At 43.2% G+C, this 20,845-nt stretch overlaps 1 protein-coding gene across 1 annotated transcript in view; it reads right to left on the reverse strand.

Annotated features, from left to right (window-relative positions):
* LOC108726513 (uncharacterized) overlaps positions 1–20,845 on the reverse strand; it is a 96,679-nt gene that overhangs the window by 19,222 nt on the left and 56,612 nt on the right. Inside the window, 16 exon segments of the mRNA XM_018454126.1 lie at positions 161–3,846; positions 3,848–5,204; positions 6,431–6,600; positions 6,697–6,749; positions 8,600–8,704; positions 9,640–9,672; positions 11,481–11,586; positions 11,803–11,947; positions 13,040–13,075; positions 13,307–13,379; positions 13,565–13,704; positions 13,970–14,062; positions 14,186–14,348; positions 15,255–15,454; positions 18,074–18,121; positions 19,552–19,659. Of these exon segments, the coding sequence (XP_018309628.1) occupies positions 161–3,846; positions 3,848–5,204; positions 6,431–6,600; positions 6,697–6,749; positions 8,600–8,704; positions 9,640–9,672; positions 11,481–11,586; positions 11,803–11,947; positions 13,040–13,075; positions 13,307–13,379; positions 13,565–13,704; positions 13,970–14,062; positions 14,186–14,348; positions 15,255–15,454; positions 18,074–18,121; positions 19,552–19,659 (6,516 nt within the window).

The raw sequence follows: 20,845 nt of genomic DNA on the forward strand, positions 1-20,845 counted from the left end.
TTAACGAACTTAAACTCTACTTTATAATCGATCAAACAAAAAAAACTTAGATTTATTTCTAAAGACACGGAGAAATTTCTTGGCTTCTCCTTCCCGCTTTTGAAATCTAGGAAGATTCAATCCAGCCTAGACGCTCCAAATGGCTGACGAGATTTCAGACCTTCGAAGGTGACGGTAGGCCGCGCCATGTAGACAGGCAAAGTCGGCCACCAGGTTCTATGCTTTCGCACGGCGGTGGGCGAAGGCGGCGGAGGCGGTGGTTGATACCTGAACCTCGGTTTGTGCTTGTCGGGATCGAAGGGTTGTCCGGCGAAGACAGTCTGCTGTGACGGTTTGAGGATCGATGCAGGGGTCGTTCGCGGCCGCGTCGGCGACGAGGAGGTGGCACGCGGACGTTCCGATTTCTTCTTGTCAACCGAGGAAGAACGCGTCTTCGAGGTACCCCGGTGAATCCTGAGATCAGCCGGCGACGACAGCGAGCGCATGTTGTCCCGACGACTGGGGTACCGGTGCGCCACCCACTTCCCGGCCAGGTAGGGCGCGATGTCGCGAAGTTCACGCACGTCCGGCGCCGACGTGAACATCTCGCCCATTATGGAAGTTCGGCCACCACCCGCGGTGTCCGGTGATTCGAATCTTTTCCGCATCCGGCAGACCGGTTTCTTCGCTTCGAGTTCTTTGGTCTCCGCTCGTCTGGTCACGTGGTTGGTGACAGTACTGGTAGCTTGGGGCTCCTTCAATTCGACCGTCTTGCTGATGACATCGATGTGCGGCATCGAGAGGTTTTCCCGGCGCAGCGGTACCCGCGGGATCGGTGGTGACTCGCCCCTTCGTCCTATCCGCGGTCGTCCCTTCTTCGTCTCGAATTTCTTGCGTAACCATGCCACGTCGACGTGCTCGTGAGGCTTCAGAGCACTGCCACGCTCCTCTCCCTCGCTCGCCTTCTTCAACAAGCTCCGTGCCAATTCCGGATCGCTGCGAAAGCGTTTCGGCGCGGCAGCGATCCTGACACGTCGAGGCAGATCCTCGGCGCTCTCAAATCTCGCGCGTAACCTACGCACCGTCCCGTTCCGCACCAGGTTGAGATAGGCTCGCCAGTACCTCTCGGGATCCGGCGACGAACTGCGCGGCCAACCGCCGACGCTGTCCACGCTGCAGGACGAGTTCGATCGCGTGGTCGCGCGACACGGACTGACGCTGCGCGGCCTCGCGTCGTGTTCACGCTCCCGTGAACAGGAGCGGAACGACCGTCGTTGTTGTCGCGTACTCATCACTTCCGGCTGCGTCGGTGAGCTGCCGTCGATCTTTCGTTCCCGCGGCGACGTCGATCGCGATCGATCGAGCCTACCGGCAGCACCGGCCAGCGAACTATACTTGGCTGATTCCGACTCGCCAAAAAGCTCTTTCAAATCAGCGAAACTCTGAGACGACGGTAGCTTCTTTCTGCCGCGAAACGTCCATGTCGTAGTGGTGGTCGTCGTCGCTGTCGCCATCGGCACAATCTCCTTCTGCTGTTCTGTTCTTTTCTCCACATTCTCGAAGAACTCGATCTTCCGCGATACGTCCTCTGTCTCGGGTCCATTGCCTCGCTGGATCACCGTTCTCACCGAGGTCTCCGAACTCTCCGTCATGCTGTCTCCATCGCTGCCCGAAGCAAACTTGCTGCTTGATTTTGCTTTCTCAGTTGGCACCGTCATAGCCAACAAGGGAGGTATCTTCGACCATTCTTCGAGCACGGTCTCCACGCGTTGCTTGTCGCTAGGACTCTCGTTATTGGGCGTCAACACCAGCAGGAAGTCGCTCTTGTCTTTGGATTTAGTCGTGTCTTCAACATATGGTGCTTCGAGGGAATAACAGGTCCTGGGGGAAGTGCTGGCCACGCTGGGTGTATCGGGCGCACAGGGAGGTCTTGTGGTACTCTTTGTAGACGGTTTTGCTGGCATCTTCGTGGCCGCTAAGGCAGCGGCAATGCTACCACGAGTCTCGCGAGGTGCTAAAGGCGAGGATTGTCTTTTTCGCATCATTTTGTCCAGCATCTCTTTGCCGAGAGTCAACGACAGCCTCTTCTTCTCCAGCTCCGACATCGACGGTGAGATCGATCTCTCCGATTCTGATCTCTCAATGCTCTTAAAACGTCCAATGGAATCGCTCTTCTTCAAGGTTTTCTCGGCGTCACTCTGTTCTTTTAATATTGACTCGTTTGTCGCTATCATCGAATGGCATCGTACGTGGAGACTCTTTGAATCTTGAGGATGATTCTGGGAATCGCCTTCAGGTGGCACAATAATTTCGTAATTAGTCAAATTTTCGTCTTTAGCAATGGGATTTTCTTTAGGTTGTTGATGCTCGCTAATTTCACGAGGTGCATCGACAACGTCGTCGTTCGATCGTTTCTGGGGACTGTCGCTACCATAAATTTCGTTTAGTTGCTTCTTTAGGTTGGTTACCTGCTCGATGGACAAACTGCTCCAGAACTTCTTACTGCCGCCGAGACTCCTCTGTAACGATGGATGGTAATCTGCGAATTTGTTAGTATCCCGAAAATTGACATTCGCCTTCTTCTGCATCGTAGTCGCCACGTTCACGACCGAATTTCCACGCCAGAGAGGTTTATATGTATCCTTCTGCATAACAGCTCTTTTCTTGGAGAACTCCAGTTCGCCTTCCTCGCTCTGAAGTCTTCGAAAATACTGCAAGATATCTTCCACAGAGCGTTCTTTGCAGCGCAGTCCACAATCGCCGTGCCACCTGAATTTATCAATGTCTTTCGCGCTAAAAAGAAAGTCCTTGTCACGCTGAACACTCTTCAGCTTTCCGTAAAGCGCCTTCAGTTCCTGTTCCGCCTTCTCCTTCGATCTAACCCGTTTCCAACGATCATAATCGATGATTTCTTCGTTTTTCAGCCGCGGTCGTAGATCCCCCGAGGAAAACGTACGCTCCAACTGGTCCATCCTGCTGAGATTCGCATAGAAGTCACGCAGATCTTTGTACCGTGTCGATTTGCGTCTGTGGTGCAACAATTCGAGTATATACTGTTGGTAATCCTCGCGATCCATGGACGATAATGAACTGGTGCTCTTCAATGATAGATTCGAACCCTCCCTCTTGGCGTCCTCTGCCTCACCGGCGCTTCTGGCTCTTACTTTTTTCGTAATCGTCAGCGGGGCGTCTAAGTCTTCCTGCTTGGAGATATAAGTTCGTCGAGATGCCTGCGATCTCACCGGAGATGGCGAAGAGGATCTTGGCGAAGATTCTCTGGACTCGGGCAAAGTCTTCAATGGCGGCTCGCTTAGACTTCGCTCCTTCACGTGTTCTCGCGACGTAGATTCTGGACTACGAACGCGCAACATGGTGGACGAGCCAAAATCATCGATGTCCAACAAGCTGTCAAACTTGCCAATCTTTTGAAAAACGGACCGGCCGGGCCAGCAGATCCCGTACGGACTTGAACTCCTGGACGAGACGACGCTCTCAACCGGCCGTTTGTGCGCCAAATACACGCTCAAAGACTTTAGAGATGGCTCCGACCTGAAGCTCTCCCTCACGCCGTCCTGGAATATTTTTGCACGCTCGCTGATGAGAGACGACTTCATGTTCTCTTCGTGAGATTGTGCGAACGACGGATGATTCCGTAAGAAAAGGTTTTGGAAGAAAGTGTCTGTGCGCGTTGCCTCCTGATGTTTCTTGATCTCCTCCACGGTCAAGCAGGTGATCCTGGAATCTTGCCCGACATTCGGCGCTATCTTCTCTATTCTCCTCAGTATCTTGATCTCATCTTTCTCAGCCATCTCCCTCCACCCGTTCAAAGTCTTGCTCACGTCCGCTTCATCGACGCTCTTATCTCTTCAACCTGTCACCGTTCATAGTTATGCGTATTGTCTCCGGCTTCCTTGTCGGAGTTTTGACGATCGTGTGCGGCTTTTCACGAGGTCGCTTCCTCTTGTTCACTTCGGAACAAGACGAGGATATCGAACGTAAGGATTCTTTGCTAACAACCAGCTTTTCTGGCGGCTTCGCGACGATCTTCGTCTTCTTTGGCTCCGTCTTAGTGATCTGTGATGACGCACTTTTCGCAGGAGACTTTAGCTGGGCGCTTGACGTCTTTTTTGTCACCGTAAGCTGTTCAGGACGATGTTCAGATGTCTTTCGTAATACTTCCTGTCCCTTGAGCGAAACAACTTTGAGAGACTTATCCACTGGACGCTTTTGTTTACTTGTCGACGAGATCGCCGAGCTCTTTACTACAGTGCCTGACGAAAGTATCTTGGTCTGCACGTCCCTCGTTTCTTTTTCTTTGTGCTTCTGCAAAGCTTTCTTGACCTCCACTGGTGAGGAGAGTTCCTGTGATCTGCTTAGCCTCCTACAAGATTGTTCTTGCTCTTTCTTCGTCAAACGAAGTTTCTCTCTCTTCGCAGTTGAGAGAGGCTCCGATTTCGTTCTCTCTGGAGATTTCTGTCTTACTTTAGTGGCAACAGAAGTTGCGTGTCTGGATGGCACCTTTACTGCTGCGAGTTTATCAAGCTTCACTGAAGGTTCGCGAATATTTCTCGATGCCGGCGATGTTGAAGAACAAACGTGATTTCTCGCACTGCTTGATGGCAAGTTTAACTTCTTTGCTTCAAATTGAGTTTGTGATAAGCAGGGATCCGATTTTCTTTTACCGAAAGTGTTGGAGAATAAAGTAGACACCTTGGTGGTCTTCGAGGCAATCGGGCTGCTGGAGGACGTGCGCACGATTGTGCTATGAAACTGCTCGCGACTTTGTCGATGCCGCTCGAGATTGCTGCAGAATCTCTCTCTTAGAGATCTGATGCTCGACACGCTGTCGGCATGCGCGAAGCACTGTTCGTGCCTAGGTTTCGAATATGCGGTGTACGAATTATCGATCAATCGCGTATTTTCTGAATATAATTTCCTCAAGGTTCTGCTGTGGCGTGAGGATTTTCTTCGGGGCGGCGAAGGAGGCCTCGGCGCCGACATAGTTTGCGGAAGAGCTCTACCGGACGATGAGAGGCTATGAGAAGGAGCTCTCATGACCTGCGGCGGGGATCTTGAGTCGATCAAGGACAATATCGACCACTCGTGCCACGTTGAGAATGCCGTCGTGGACGAGGTGATTCTTGACGTGCACGAGGCGCTTCTTCGATGCACGCGGATCCTCGTCAGAGTTGGCGAGATCGGGAAATATTCGATCTCCGAGTCGTCTGTGGACAAAGTTTCGGAATTTGGTCCGGGTTCTCGATGTACCATCGAAGGCCCTTCGCTCTTACACCCTGCCACCCAAAGATCAGTCGTCTAAAGGTTGTCCCGCTCAAGGCTAAGCTGGTGGACGCGCCGAGCTTCGCCGGTGCGACAGCGTGCCGATGCGAGGATTCGCCATTCCTCATCGTGACATTACTGCGACTGGCAGGTGTGCTTACGTAAAAAAGAAGATTGCAAAAAGAGCTTTTCGGAAAGACCGGCTCGCGCACCAATATCGATAGATTATCGAGAGAAGAGCTGTGCCATATTTAAACTAAAGTGAGAACGCCCGAGGTCAGGTTGCACCAATTCTATTGATTAACTAATTCCAATTATCGATTATCTGTCCCTTCTAGATCGCAGCCTCGGCTATAACGCGATATCCAGGAAGGAAAGTTTTAGACTGACGGAGAGGTGTCGTGGATTGATTAATTAATCGATACCGGCGATGCCACCGATGCGTCTTTGATTGATTAATTAATCGATACCGGAGAGTCAAGTCGGCCGGTAAGTTTATCAGCCAAGTACCACAATGGTCGCACAAACTTGGACAGATCCGTTGTCCCACGGCAGCCTCTCCTCCAGCCTAATTAATCGCGATTAGTGTTAACTGACGTTGATGCAACCACCTACGGGAGATTACACATATAAAGAAAATTCGTACGTAACAAAGCTGTGTGCTTCAAATAGAGCACTACTCACACGTCATGCCGCGCGTTTTTCAGCATAAATCAGCACTGAGAGTTGAAATATTCTGAGAGAAAAAAATCATCTCGACTTTCGTCGACACATTCAATTTTGCGAAACATCGAGGATATTTTTTTTTTAACATCCCCCCATCATAAATAATCCGAAATATTTATAAATCAATCATGACAATTTCTCTAACAATAAAAATATAATACTAACATTTTATAATCTTTTAACAATGTAAAACCAATTTTCTTTCTCTCATCACTCGAAGTTTCGGGATGCATGCGTATAATTGACAAAACACAATGGTAATTAATAAAAATGCACACACATTGCAAGCAACCTTAAAACACACACCCGCATGCCAAAAATAAACTCGAGTTACACGGCTGATGTTGTTCAGCGTGCTGACTGTAGCAAATTAAGACGTATGAAAAAAAGTAAGAAACAAAAGGAAGATTAAAACGCATACAGCACGAGGGTCGGGGCTACTCACCCTTTGGACGTTCTGGGGCTGGCTTGCGAAGCCCATGGAGGGGTACGTCACCACCGCTCTGCACCGTTTTGTATGCCAGTCTCTGCTCTAAAAGGCTGAGCGGACTAATATCTTCTCGTCGGCGGAACACCAGCGTCGAGTCGCTCTCGTAGCCTGACTCTTTGAGGGCACTTCGCAAATGAGAAACGCCGGTGAAAGACACCGTCGGATGACAGCTCGATTCATTACACAGAATTAAAGGGATCAGGAATTGACATTGTACTTACTGAGTTATGTACGGCTTGGCCGCGGCACGTGCGTTGCTGCGCTGATCGAAAGGCTGGAAAAGAGGGAAACGCCATTATTGTTATCGTCCGTTATGTCGACGGTCCTCGATCGCCACTTATTATCTACGAAACATGCTACGCATACGCTACTTGGCATAAAACGTCGCATGGCGCAAGAGATACGATTACTCGAGATTCGAGAACGAGTGGTTTTCAATTGAGATGAGCAATCACATCGAGCAGAACATCGAGCAAATCATGCCGCAGTCGTGTAATGCTAAGCCAGGTTGAAGAGGAACGTCGAGGCGGGATTAAGCTAATGAGACATAATTCGGAGGGGATGAAAGATACAAGAGAAGGAAACAAGTACGCAGGAGATCAAGATACGAGGAGATCGACAATAGCCACTTGTGATGCAAATACACTTGTGAGTGATTTTGTAAATCAGAAAAGAAATTATGTCAACATATGAATTATTAATTCTTAAGAATTAAAAATAATTGATACCGCTCAGCGACCAGTAATTCGCTTCTGTAATAAAATATTTCGTTCATGCCGCATTGAGTGATGTGTTAAAAAAAAAAATATTTTCTAGTGTTTTCGGAGTTTCGCAATGTGTACAGAGAAAGCGCTAAAAACACGTCTTTAATTTCTTCTCAAGTAAAGTATTGTATAATAGATCGAGATGTGTGAAACAGGCATATAAGGGATAAAAAGAGAAATACAGAATCATGTTAAAAAATATTTTCCAGTGTCTTTGAAATTTGTTTCTCGCGACGTGTACAGAGAAAGCGCTAAAATCGCAGCTGTAAACCAGTATTCATAGTCCATTCTTCAATGTATTCAAAACCGTCTTAAGTAATATTTTAAGATGTTAATACGGCTTTGATGACATCTTAAGGCTATACTTAAGACAGTCTTAAATATAAGAACCGACTATAAATACCGGCCTAACTTCTTCTCGGCAAGTAGAGTGTTGTATAATGATATAGATAGAAATGTGTGAAACAGGCTGTAAAGAATGAAGAGAGAGATACAGAATCATGACAAAAATGTAAGGAAGAAAGTGAGAGACGACTCGACAGCCAGATAGAGAAAGAGACAGCAGAAAGATATACAGATAGAGGACAACGTCATCGTGCACTCTACTTGTCGACGATGTGGCAGCCGTTCTAACCCGTGAAACGGCTTGCATGGTGATAACGGAAGGTGTTGTCGGTGATGGTGGTAGCATGATATGATCAGTGCTGGAAAAAGAAGAAGAAGTAGAAGAAGAAGAGAGCGGCGGTCGCTGCTGTTCTTGGTTTTGATGGTGTGACTGTTGAGGATGACGATGTTGATGATGATATTGATGCTCGGGATGATGATGGTGATGACCATGATGATGATGATGATGCTGCTGCTGCTGCTGCTGCTGCTGTTTCTGCTGCTGTTGTTGCTGCTGGATGCTGTTATTACCGATCGAGCACGGCACGATCACGGCGACGGCCGGAAGCGGCGATCCTGCTGATCGCTCGATCCCGACCGGATGCGATCGACGCGCCGGACAACGATCCGGCAACACGAAGCTCTTGGATCTTCCATCCAGCATGCTGCCGGCGGCGTGCCAATAGCAGGCATCAGCGGCAGCGGGGGCGCGTTCCAGAGGTCGGATGATGCGACCGTCTTTGGCATTGTCACCGGCAGCAGTTGAACGATCGTTCGACCGATCAGTAGACTCAACCGGTAGGATCAAAGACGACTTGGACCGGTCTTGGATCGGAGTTCTGGACCGGTGCGTGCGCGACTTGCAGGATAGATCGATCGACCGATCGGTCGTACCTTCCGATGCCACCGGAAGCGCCCGCCATATGCCGCCAACGAACTCGGAGTTTTTCGTGCTGTTGATTGCCGGTATCCTTACACTGTCCTCCGGCCGGTAGGAGAGGCTGAGGATGCGGGACTGCCGGACACCACCGCCCAGAGACTCCATCCTAGCGTGCTGAGGATGTCCGTTTTCGTTCAGCCACTGTCATCCGTGGTTGTCATCGTCGTCGTCGTTGTTGTCGTCAGAGGGAGGTGGATAGCGGTGTGGGATGGCATACGAGCGGGCACGACACGCAAAACATTGACGAGCACGCACACGCACACACACGATCATCGGGGACATTGGTCACGATCATCTCGAGCGGACGATGATCGGGATCCGGGACGATTCGACGATTCATAGGACAGGAGTTCAAGACGGAAGACATTAGGTGCAATTGGTAAAACGACATACTGTGCATAAGTCAAGACATGGATCACCGTATACGCGACGTACGTATCCAACGCGATAAATTTCTTTGCACCCAGTAATATTTTTTCGTATAAATCCTTCGATTTAATTATCATTATCGAAAGATCTATGGCACTTTAAGTAATATCGGGGAAATCCCCATGAGGCAAGAGAATTGCATGCGGCCGGTCAGGTGCAAAGACATCGATTATCGGAACGCAATAAGCCGCCTTTAGTTATCACGTTTGACGCTAATAATAAGTTGCACGAGAAAAATCGCTGATCGTTGTTTTTATTGACTAACTTTACTAAATAGAGTAAACCACACAAAAATTAGAAATACATATCTTGAAATGCAATAATCACATTAAAGACGCGCGATCGTTCACGAGGGAAATTGAAATTTATTTTAGAGATGGCAGCTTCCTATTCGTAATTCTGATTTTACGACAAAATTCTACGAGAGAAGGAAAAGAAGATTTATGGCAACATAGTAATTCTACAAGATCCCTCAAGGCGATGAGCTACCAGGTTAATTCCGAAGTAATGGAAAATGTTAATTTTAATTCAGTCTTACTATCTACGCGAAAGAGTACCAATAATAGATAGACCGAGGAAAGAGTAGAAGGAATAGAGAAACGGAGAAAATTCTTATTTAACTATGCATTAATATAAAAATGGCGTACCCCGTCAAATATGTCCATGACCTCGTCCCACCACTAGAATCACAGAATTAAACACAGTGTTATACTAGGCGCTATCTAAAAGGGTTACTGAAACATTTAGATTCAAATAAAAGGGAATAAACGAATATCCGGATATTCTTGCCATTTTCCATCTAAAATAAGAGAAGACGTTGGATAATCTACCGCTAAATAAATACACCAAAGAGAAAACCTAAATTACTAATTTTTCTAAAATAAATTAACAATTATATAAATTACAACTAAAATATATAATAAAATTATACATTAAATTGAATATAAAAATTACTATTATTTAATTAATTGAATAATTGAACAGAATTAAGCAGAAAAATTTAATATAGTTCGTTACGTCTTTTTTTAGATGGAAGTCGACATAAAATTTAAACATAGGATCAACTACAAGCAGCGCTACAAAAGCTGTGTGAAAATCAATGGGGTTGTACTACATGGAGCCGCAGAGCACCCTGAAGAATGCGATTCTCTCCACTCGAGGAATAATAAAAATTTATGTATGTAATCACCATTATTTTTAGTAATTGCTCTCTCGGGGGGACTCTGCGCGCTCTGAATATATGTGCGTGCTTGGTGTATACTGAGAACTGTGTTTGCGCTGTGTGTATGTTAAAGAAACGCAATAACCACCACGAGGGCGGATAGAGCAAGAGCTCGCAATCAATTAACTCGTGATCGCCAAACAGAAAAGCTCTCAATAAACGGAGGAAACGTATAAGTTGGCCGGCAAAAGCAACTCGTTTTAACACGTTCGATTGGCGTGATTACCTTCCTTCTTGTCCGCGCGTCGTAAGTTGGCTAGAAGCAAAGCCATTTCAAACGATCATGTTCCAGGTGTGTGTTCAGGTAATCTTGGGAATCTTTCAGAGAAATCGCGATCGCGCCGCGTTCGTCGCGATAAGAAAATGACAAAAAGGAAGCGAGATGTCTACACGAATTTCTACTGCCACTCTCGCACGAAATATGGCTTCATGTCACACAGATACAAAATGATATACTGCACGTTCGATCAATTTCGCAATGTATAACGATATATGACACTCTGACGGAGAGATAGATGGCCGATCTTAAGCTCGCGTTCGTGCGCGCACTCCAACATTAGTGTCAACCGTGGTCAGCTAAATTTTGCCTTCTTCATTTATCTATCTCTTATATCTAACAAGAAGAGATATATATCACATGAATTTTGAAAAGTTTGACATTAAGATACAGAGTCTGACGTAAAAATAGTATGTAACATTCAGGTGCCAATGGGCCAAAAGGTTGGACGTACAAAGTTTTAGAATAACCGCACATGAACTCACACATATGTGGTGGACATCTCATAAATCTCCGAAACGTGACTGGGTCCGTCTAGCTATAGTTTGTAACAAGCGGACCACCAGAGATTGTCCTTTCGGATTTGGCCCATTGACATCTAAATGTTACATATTATTTTTACGACGTCAAATTCTATATTATAATATCGAACTTTCTAAAAATTTGCGTGATACATACCTAGATCTTTCAAATGGTAATCCATAGTATTAGTACTAGCATTATATTTACATACATATATATATATATATATTTCTTTTTCTACATTGTACTTAATTAAGATTACTTAACGGAGGCTATCAACGCGAAATATTGCCATCGTTAGAAGATTCGATTGTCCCATAAACCGTTACTCTTCGGGCGAGCTAATAATTTCTACACGGTGTCGTATGACCGAATCTTTTCGATGTTATGGGAAAGTGCGTTTTAATTTATATTACAGGCAGGTCTGTCTACTTTCGAGTTACGGACGATAAAACGATACGCCGTACCTCTTTAGCTTCCTTCTCGGCGATCGACGAGTGTCCTGGTTCATAGTCCTCGATGCGACCAGGCTGGTTCTTATAAATATCTGTCGAGTATTTCAGCGCCCCATTTCTAGAACAGAATGTAAAATGCGTCCCGTTATCGATAAATCTCTTAAAGAGTTTTATACTTTACATGCCAGTTGTTTGAGAAACGATCTGTTCCATCTGTCAACAAAATTTGATCGAGAGATAAAAATCGAGGATACATGAAGGAAATTTAAACGGTTCGAAGCATCCTCGCAAGTTGCTGGGAGAAACAAGCCAAAGTTTCAAAATTCTCACTTACTTTCTGGGCATAGTCGCCGTGGTGAAGTCATTTTCTTTGTTGCGCAGTCGTCGACGGCTATCGAGAGTAACGGATCGATCCGAGTATGCACGCGGTTCCGGTTCACTCAAATATCCGCTGCCGCTTCCGTATCCATATCTCCCTCCTGAAACAAGAATGTTTCGTTTTTCGCATTTTGTTTGCAGCCGGATTCCTATTCGCGGGTTCCCGTTTAGTTCCAGCAAAAAAAATCTACCGGTAACCAAATAACGTTCAATTAAGAGTGCAAACAATTCGGTGTTTACGTTTGGTTTAGTTCCTACGACGTTATAATAGAAATATCAAGTTACGACACACATACGCACACACAATACACACATACCGTGTTACGTAACATTAGTATACACATTATTCGAGAATTAATCATCGAGAGATCTTCGGCATCGAAATTAAAACCTAATCTCAGTTCAATTTAAATTTTAATCGATTTTTTTTGTAAGTAGAGTTTTTTAAATTGAATTTGAGATTAAATTTTTGCCGCAAGAAGATCGATTTAGCGCGATGAAACAATCTAAAAGACGAAAGTCGCGAAAGATCGGACGTGAGAACTTCAAATCAACTCAAGAAGTTCCCTCGCGACAACCAAGAACTTACGCCAACTCGAGAAGTTGTCCCGACTTGGTTTGATATATTCGATGAGAAATCCCGTACCGTCGGGATCTTCAAATTCTAAGACGTTCAATACGGACTGTGTAAACCAAGCAATCTCTCATAAGTTAAAACACACATTAATGGTAACGATTAATCGAATTAACCACGATGTTAATCTAGAGAACGAGTCCCGCCGGCGAGAGACAGGTGTTAATTATCAGCCGGATGTTAGATAAGGTAGGTGCAAGGTAGTCATTTATGTATCTGTCGCAAATTGTTTATTACTGTTTTTCACGCTCGACTAGCGTAGCTGTTAAACGGCGAGTATATGTACAGCGACAATTGTTATCTTGCGTTACGCAGAAGGCCATACATCAGTTGCCAATATACGGAAAATATCACAGTATCTTGCCACGATACATTTTTGCTACACAACCGGAGATTATCTCTCCGCCGCTTTATTTTACAGATATTAGTTACGCTGTTGTTACACAAATCATGGCTAGAGCGACTGCGTTACGCAGCGCACCCACGCACAGCGTAATATTAGTAGCAAATGTCGCAATTCGACCATCGCAGCAGTCATGCGCGGTAGTTGCATATTCACCTCTTCTTGATTTGTATTTTATGGTTACGTAGTCATCTGGAAACAAAATTATGGAATTATGCGAATTGCCCGTTCACCGACTAATATTATTATTCCAAACGCGCGTATTTATCGGAATGATATTAAATTCCTTATTTATCCCGTAAATAATGATGATATTAATTTAGTATTGTATGTCCAACATAACAAAAACACGCGGATAATTTGTTTGTATCTCTCACGTGAAATTTTATTTATTTAATAACCATCCGTAATTACAAAACTTACCGTTTCTATCAGCGCGGTGCAACGAGTCATACATTTTCTTGTACCATTTCGCTTGATTGCTTTCCTTGACTTCCTAGAAGTAATTTATCGAGAGAGTACTAAGAAAGTGCATCGCACGACGTAAAATAATTACTCGTTTATAACGTGATTAAAAATTGTGATATAAATCATTTCTTTCTTACATAACTGCTTGCCAAGCGTTCATCGCACCGATCGGAAAATTTATACTTTTAGTTTGCTTAATAATTAGCGACCTACCGATCTTAACACGAGAGGGATACCTTCCCTAGTCATCGGTCCGATTCCCTCGAATTTTCGAGGGCCCAGATCGGCCATCTTCTTCGGCGGTTCATTTTCCGTTTCCGGCTCGCTCTCGTATTCTTTCTTCAACGTGTAGACTGAACGATTCAATTTCACAATAAATCATTAGCACTCGCGTACGCAATCAGAAAATAGGTCGACACATATGTAATTAGACACAGCTAGTTAGCGACGAGCGTTAGTAATAATAAGAAACATAAACGGATTTCCGAAAATCGTTTATATTGGTACGTTTGTATCGGATGGCTTTCATATAAAAATTAATCAACCATAATATAATAATCATAATATAATAATCATAACGCTGTAACGTTCGACTGAAGTTAGCTGATCGATACTTACTTATCTCTCCCGGAGAGATTAGCGGTCTTTCGTCGCTCACTGGCCGATTATCGCTTTCCTCCAAGTAAGCTGCGCCTTTCGGCAATTGTCCTTCTACAATAAAATTGCAATGGTAGTTTAGTGTAACGAAAGAAAAAAACATGTAATTCCGCAAATCTTTAATCCTTATTCATTCCGCCTCCGATAAGCAGAAGGATTCTTATAATGGGTGCTGACCTCGCGCTTTCTGCAGCAATGTGATGGTCGGATTCTGGGCACGTGGCAATCGCGGCGTAGACGCGAGGGTGTTCAACCCCTGGGAGGGTGCCGAATGCGAATTCACGATTCGCGAGATGCCGCTCTCTTTCTTCTCGTCGCCTTGCCAGGGCGGAGGCGCCTCCTTGAACAGAATCTCGTGTGAGAGTGTGTATCCTTGAACTTTTTACCATCGATGCGAGAAGATGGTTCGAATAAAGCGATCATACATATTACAGCTATCCGTTTTTTCCTTTGTAAAGGGAATTTTTATTACTGTGTTTTTACTAAAGAGTTCTCCGGATTTGATTTTGTCTCAAGTTTGTTCGTCAAACTTAACCCTTTGAAGATGGAAGCTTTCTAGCAAAGAAACTTACAAGAAAGTCTTGTTTTCTAAGGGTTTTCGAAGACGCTGAATTCGATTCTGGCCTCAGAATTCTAAAATTCAAGACTATCACGAAACTCGATTTTAGGAGATTCTTGGTATCGCTGAGTTTAAATGTAACCTGAAAATCTCGAATTTCAAAAGAGTAACTTCCAATGAAAGAGGATCTGGTATATCATGGGGCTTATAATCAGAGTTTGGAAGTTAGTTTGAAAATCAGTTCTAACTGTTTGCATAGCACTAATGAGCTTCGAATAAAGCGAAACTCAAAATGATGTTACTTCACAATTAAAAATTCTCTAAAACCATGTTTTATGTGTGATAATCAGATTATTTATTGAAATTATGTATATCCATCTGTGTTTTTACTTAAAAATCAAATAAAGCATTATCAAATTATTATTATTATTATTATGAGAATATTTAGAATAATCAGATTATTTTTTGAAATTATATCTACTATATTGAATTTACCATTTTAAATTTATTTTTGATCGAATAAAGCATTATCAAATTATCCTATAGATTGAGTTTCATGACAATCGAGCGAGCAGCAAAATGAAAGGTGTGTCCAAACGGGCACGCCCACAAAGGATTTAATCAATCACGAATTTAATTTTTACGCCAGATAAATAGCTAATGTCTCGGTATAATTGGCTGACATACTTCTTCCTTCGGCTGCCTCTTCCGGCTTAGTACAGGACTCTCGAATGGCACAGGACGAAATTCCTTCCTCTCAGCGACAGGGCTCGCGCCGGCTTTGGCGGGAACCCAAACCGGCGGGATCGGCTCGTTCTTCTGTGGTTCTTTGCTTCGTTGGGGACTCGGTGCCTTCTCAGCTGGCGTTTGTCCTGGCGACCAAACGCCTGGCAACGAAATTTCACTTTTAAGAATGTAATTGATACGGCGTGTCCACGAGACCTTTGTTAATCAACACTCATTGTCAGGCAAATTTGGTTATCGTCAGACGAACTAACAACAGTCTTATTAAAAAAGAAGGTCAAGCCGATCGATTACTTCCTACAAATGAACCCAGCTTTTATCATTTTTAGATTTATGTGTTATAATTAAATATACAAAAGCCCCTAATATAGGAGCCAATTAAAGAAAGACTGCTAGTAAAGAAACAAACTCGCCAAAAGGTTTTTGCTCCTGCAAAGTATACAGCTACGCTGTATGGATTTGTTAGATTGGCGCTAAAGCTAACATATGAAATGTATACGGGCGCGATGCTAATCTTGGCTCACAGGGGAGCATTACATAAGGGATCATCTTTTTCCCTACTACTTCCTCATTTTGCCACGTCACTGCCTATTACTAATTCGATCCGTTTAAAAACGGTTCTTTGACGTAAACGATCTGATAATCCTATCGTTTATATTAATCGCGTCAACAATCTGAAAAGAAATAAAGCTGCAGGAAGAGTATTTTTACAGACTTGCACGCCGTTTCTAATCTCGGAGCAATATTTTTTAACGGCCGATAAACAAAGATTTTATTAACTCGTTACCGCAGTCCAAATAAGAATAAATGCTATGTCGCAACGTCGCGTCGGTGACATAAACGAAGTTATTGACGGCTTGAATGTCAGATAGGGGAGACAACGTTACAGGCACGATAAAGATACATCGTCGCTACAATGAATCAGGCACATATGCCCGTTGGAATTGAACCTCTCGGTCAATTTGCAGAGTCATATCTCTCGCGGTCGCGCGGCAACAGGAAATCAGGGGTAGTTCATTTGGGACGCTGGTAAAATTAGAAGCTCGCGTGGGCGGCGTTAGGTATTATGAGATACGCATAATTGCAATTGGCCGAGAACAACCTGAACACAATACCGCGGCGACACGTTTTCTGGAGCGACACGTTTTCTGCGCACGGCACGTTAGCGAAACGTTACAACCTGAATTCGATATACATGAATTCGGGTTGACCAAAAGTCCGGAATCGGATACGAAGGTAAGGAAATTGGGAGAAACATAAACATCCGGGCTTTCTGATCGAGTTATCTGATATCGTTACAAATTTTGTCCCAAACAAAACATCGTCAACATGCACGACTGTTGAAGTAACTGCAGTGACCATACGTCCATTGTTGTAAAGGTCCTTTATTTCACAGGTCCTTTATTTATTTATTTATTTATTTATTTTTTCAAAACTCAGTTTTGTCTTTTATTTTAATAATATTACGGGAAATTCCTTTATAATTAACATTCCAAGTAATAATATACTAATGAGCGAATTTTTATGAAAACTACCGACAATTTTAGTTTTGTGCAAGAGCAATATTAGCCTAAACAGAACAACAAAGTCACAATAATATCAAAATGACATCAAAATGAGTCGTGATTAATTGAAAAGGGAAAACTTTTAACAATTAAATTTGCAGCTATTTTGACATCATTTTGATATTATGATAACTTGTGCTTTACTTAGAAGTTATCTCAAGTATACTGCGCGAAAATTTCAGAAATTAAAACAGACTTCTTACAGTCACAAACTAGTTTGGAAATATTTAGGAATAAAATCCTAAAATATTCAGCTTTGTCCTTTATTTTCTCTGAAACAATATGGTCAGTGAAAGATAATCTCTCATGTGTTTCTCTATCCAGAGATGTGATAATTAAATCAAACTGGAAATTGGAAGATTTACATAAAAATATTATTAGGCACCAAGAATGACTTCAAACGAATACGGACTTCGCTTATTTGTGTGAACATTTTTCGGCTGATTTTCACTTACTATACAATAATTGATGTTACACACGTTACAACCTATGTACGACAATAACGGCTATACATTTTCACTAATTGCAACGTACGTGCGATTAATCAACGCTGTCGCGACGCCAGCTGCATCCAGCGTTCGAAACGTCAAAAACATAGAATTGCCATCGTTTTTGGATCGTGTACCGACATGCACACGCTATTCGCAACTAACAACCGTGGCAACGGTAATTAGTCGAAACACCGATACTGTAAGGACGACGTTCTCAGGTAACCGAAATTAATGCCCCTTCCTTCCTGGATAAATTGCTGAATGAGATTACGCGTATTACTCGGGAAATACATATACGAGGATACGCACACGCGTATGGCAGAGACTTAATTACAATTTCGTTGCTAAGAACACACGTGGCCCCACACAATACGATCTGCACCCTACACGTAATTAATTTTATTACGTCTTCGGAACGAACGCTGGTTAACGTAATAGAAGCACACTCTCCCGATGGCAATTCCATTTCTCTTATCGCGTCGTTCATCATCCACTTATTACACTGGCTCCAGTATATTCGAAAAGTTAATTAATTAATTACCGAAAGTTTTATTAAAAATGTTAATAGACAAATATTCTTGTAGTTTTATTCGAGAACGGGCAACGTTGGATATTAATATTTCAGATTGCATCTTCAGTCATTATGCAAGATGCACGACGAAATTATACTGTTAGTTTTCTTCACACATTCCTCGCGCAGGTTTACCTGATTTCGCCGACGAGGCTTTAAACGTGGGGGCGAACATAACGTTTTCTGAAAGCATTAAACAACATTTTGTCAAACAAAATGTCTCGGGTTTTCGTTATTTCGTAAATCGCATTATTTTTAACGACGAATTTTTGAACAAATTTCTTTTCATGTATCTCACGATTTCTCATCGTAATTAATTCGTACGTCCGTGACAATTTTTTCCAATCTAAATCATTAATTATCAACACGGAATATCTTAATGCTTATCGCAAGTCAACACTGCGCGACGTAAGGCTTACATTACACTCCGCGTTCAATATCGTCTGGAGAGCTCTTCAAAGTTACTTTCACGATGGAACTGCCACGATTCATTAATATAAAAGCAATCTTGATGGAATGCCGCGAAACGAGCTCAAAGAGAAGAATAAAACCAAGTAGACTGCCTTATTCCACGATAGAGTGTACCACCGCCATAATGCATTTCGAAAACTGATCGTATAACTTACAAATATTAAAATCAGGATTTGTCGAATTATTCTACTTGTTTATGAAGTTCCTTCAATATATCTTAACATAAAATTAATTCCAGCCGCGTCGATTATTTTATTTATTTTTACCAATTTAATGTCTTTATATTTTCCCGCGAATTTGAAAGGCAATAATTTTAAAAATACTCGTAATCCTTTTCTGAAGATTTCCTTCGGAAAGATGCGAGTTCCGAGCTTCCTCGCGACCGCGGAACTACCTGTTGAAGAAATTTATGAACACCCATCATGCCTTCGTCCCTCGCTATCCTTCGATAATGCGTCAACTTTTTCCAAAATAATCACTCACTTTTCTCCAACATCGTCACTTTACGATTTCAATGACTTCTTTTTTATTCGACGCGGCACTGCGTATCTCAATGGGACACTCTTCTCGGCGAGACACGGGAAAGTAGCACGGTAGGTGCCAGTCGACTGAAGCGTCGCGACGCCGCACCGACGAGGCTCGACGCCACGCCGCGCGACGCTCACTACGCCGACGTCGATGACGCTACGAGGCTACTCTCGTTCGAGGCTACTCTATACGAAATCACGAATCCACTGCCAACAAGCCGAGCTATATACGTGTGTATACGTCTGCTTGGAAGATGGATCTGAATTCTCTCAATCTTCAACCCGACGTTAAAACAAAGTAACGTTAAAGTAAAATGAATGACGTTCAAAATTTCATATCATAAGTTTTTATTTTTGTTCCTACATTAGACTGCACTAGAATTCTCTTTCTCGCTTTGGCCAAATGTCAAACATATATACCTGTTTCACTTTAAGTTTCAAAAGTGTATACTAGTACAGCCACAGAAAACAGACCTAATTCCACAATTGCGAGACATTTCAGTTTTTCAGTATCAATATTTTTTGCAAATGATGTCACAAAACATTCACTAATGATATTTTTTGCAAAATTATGTAACGCATGCTGTCAATGATTAAGCAAAATTGCAAACGCACCTTGCCCAAGTAGAAATCCCCTGCCGATTCTCAAAGCTTTGTCGATCTCGTGCAGCAGATCACTTTCATTCCTGACTCTTCTCTTCGCAATGGCATCGCAGGCGCATCCTTTGATTAAAAAAGCATACCCATATCCACCAAAAAAAAAAAAATAAAAAGCAATGAAATTAATTTCGAGTAGCGCGCCGTGAACTTGTTAGCAAATCGCAAGCCAGAACTGAACGACAAAAGAATTCTTCAGTGTAAGATTTTTAAATATACATCACTAATTTATAAAAAAAAAAAAAGAATTGATGTATCAATTGAAACGATGAATACAAATAACTCGTATCCACAGACGGATGCCTAAATTCGCACATTTAGCCCCGACGGAACGCCCGCTGTGGCTAAACTTTCGTGCTAAAGTTAGAATAGAAAATAAACAAGCGCTTCGGTAACCGCGTCGAAAGGTTCACGAGACTTACGAAATACAAATAACCGCGGTGAGTTAATAGTAATAGATGAGCGATGTCCGCACGTTTTGGCATTGTGTCAATAAAAATTAACATTGTTGCATGGATAAACGACTTTTGTCAAATATCGACTAATACGTCTAATATCGCCGTTTTCCACATATTTTTGTTCCCGCTGCAAGAGAATTGATTGGCGTAAAAATGTTTGAACAAAACGTGCACTTGTGCCGTAGATACCTATTGTAATATATTCGTAACATGTACATGTACTGTCAGTAAACAAGTGAGCTGAAAGACTAAAAAAGCGAGCATGCAGCAATACATGATGAAAAAGCGATTTTAGATGAGATGCAAAGATAATTGATCTATCAAAATGAATGAGAGAATCGTCATTTACGTTAATTAATGTAAAAATCGTCACGATGCTTTTGACAAAATAAAAAAATTTTAAAGCTCTTAAAAAAAAGGATATTAAAAATATTAGCTTAAATGTTGAGAGAGAAGTTCTGTGGATTATATTCGATTATTATGGCGAGCTCTAAAATATCATCATCGAATATTTTTTAATTGTAGATGGAGTATAATACGTATACAAACAATTTAACAGAGAAAAATTCTCAGTCTCCACGAAAGGATGTGCACACCAGCGGGCCAGTAGGCCACGTCGCGTGATTGAAAATAGCTGAAAACAAGACGGTGGTTCCGGCGCGCTGGCCGAAATGGCGAACGCGTCCTATGAGCGACTGGCCTATTTCTCGGCGCGGTATCTTTATATTTAGATTCCCATCCTCCAATGAATCACACACGAACGCCGCGGCCCGACGATCGCGGGATGAGGGAAA

Source organism: Mycetomoellerius zeteki, unplaced genomic scaffold (genome assembly GCF_001594055.1).
Source record: "Mycetomoellerius zeteki isolate Tzet28-1 unplaced genomic scaffold, Tzet1.0 scaffold426, whole genome shotgun sequence".
NCBI lineage: Eukaryota > Metazoa > Arthropoda > Insecta > Hymenoptera > Formicidae > Mycetomoellerius > Mycetomoellerius zeteki.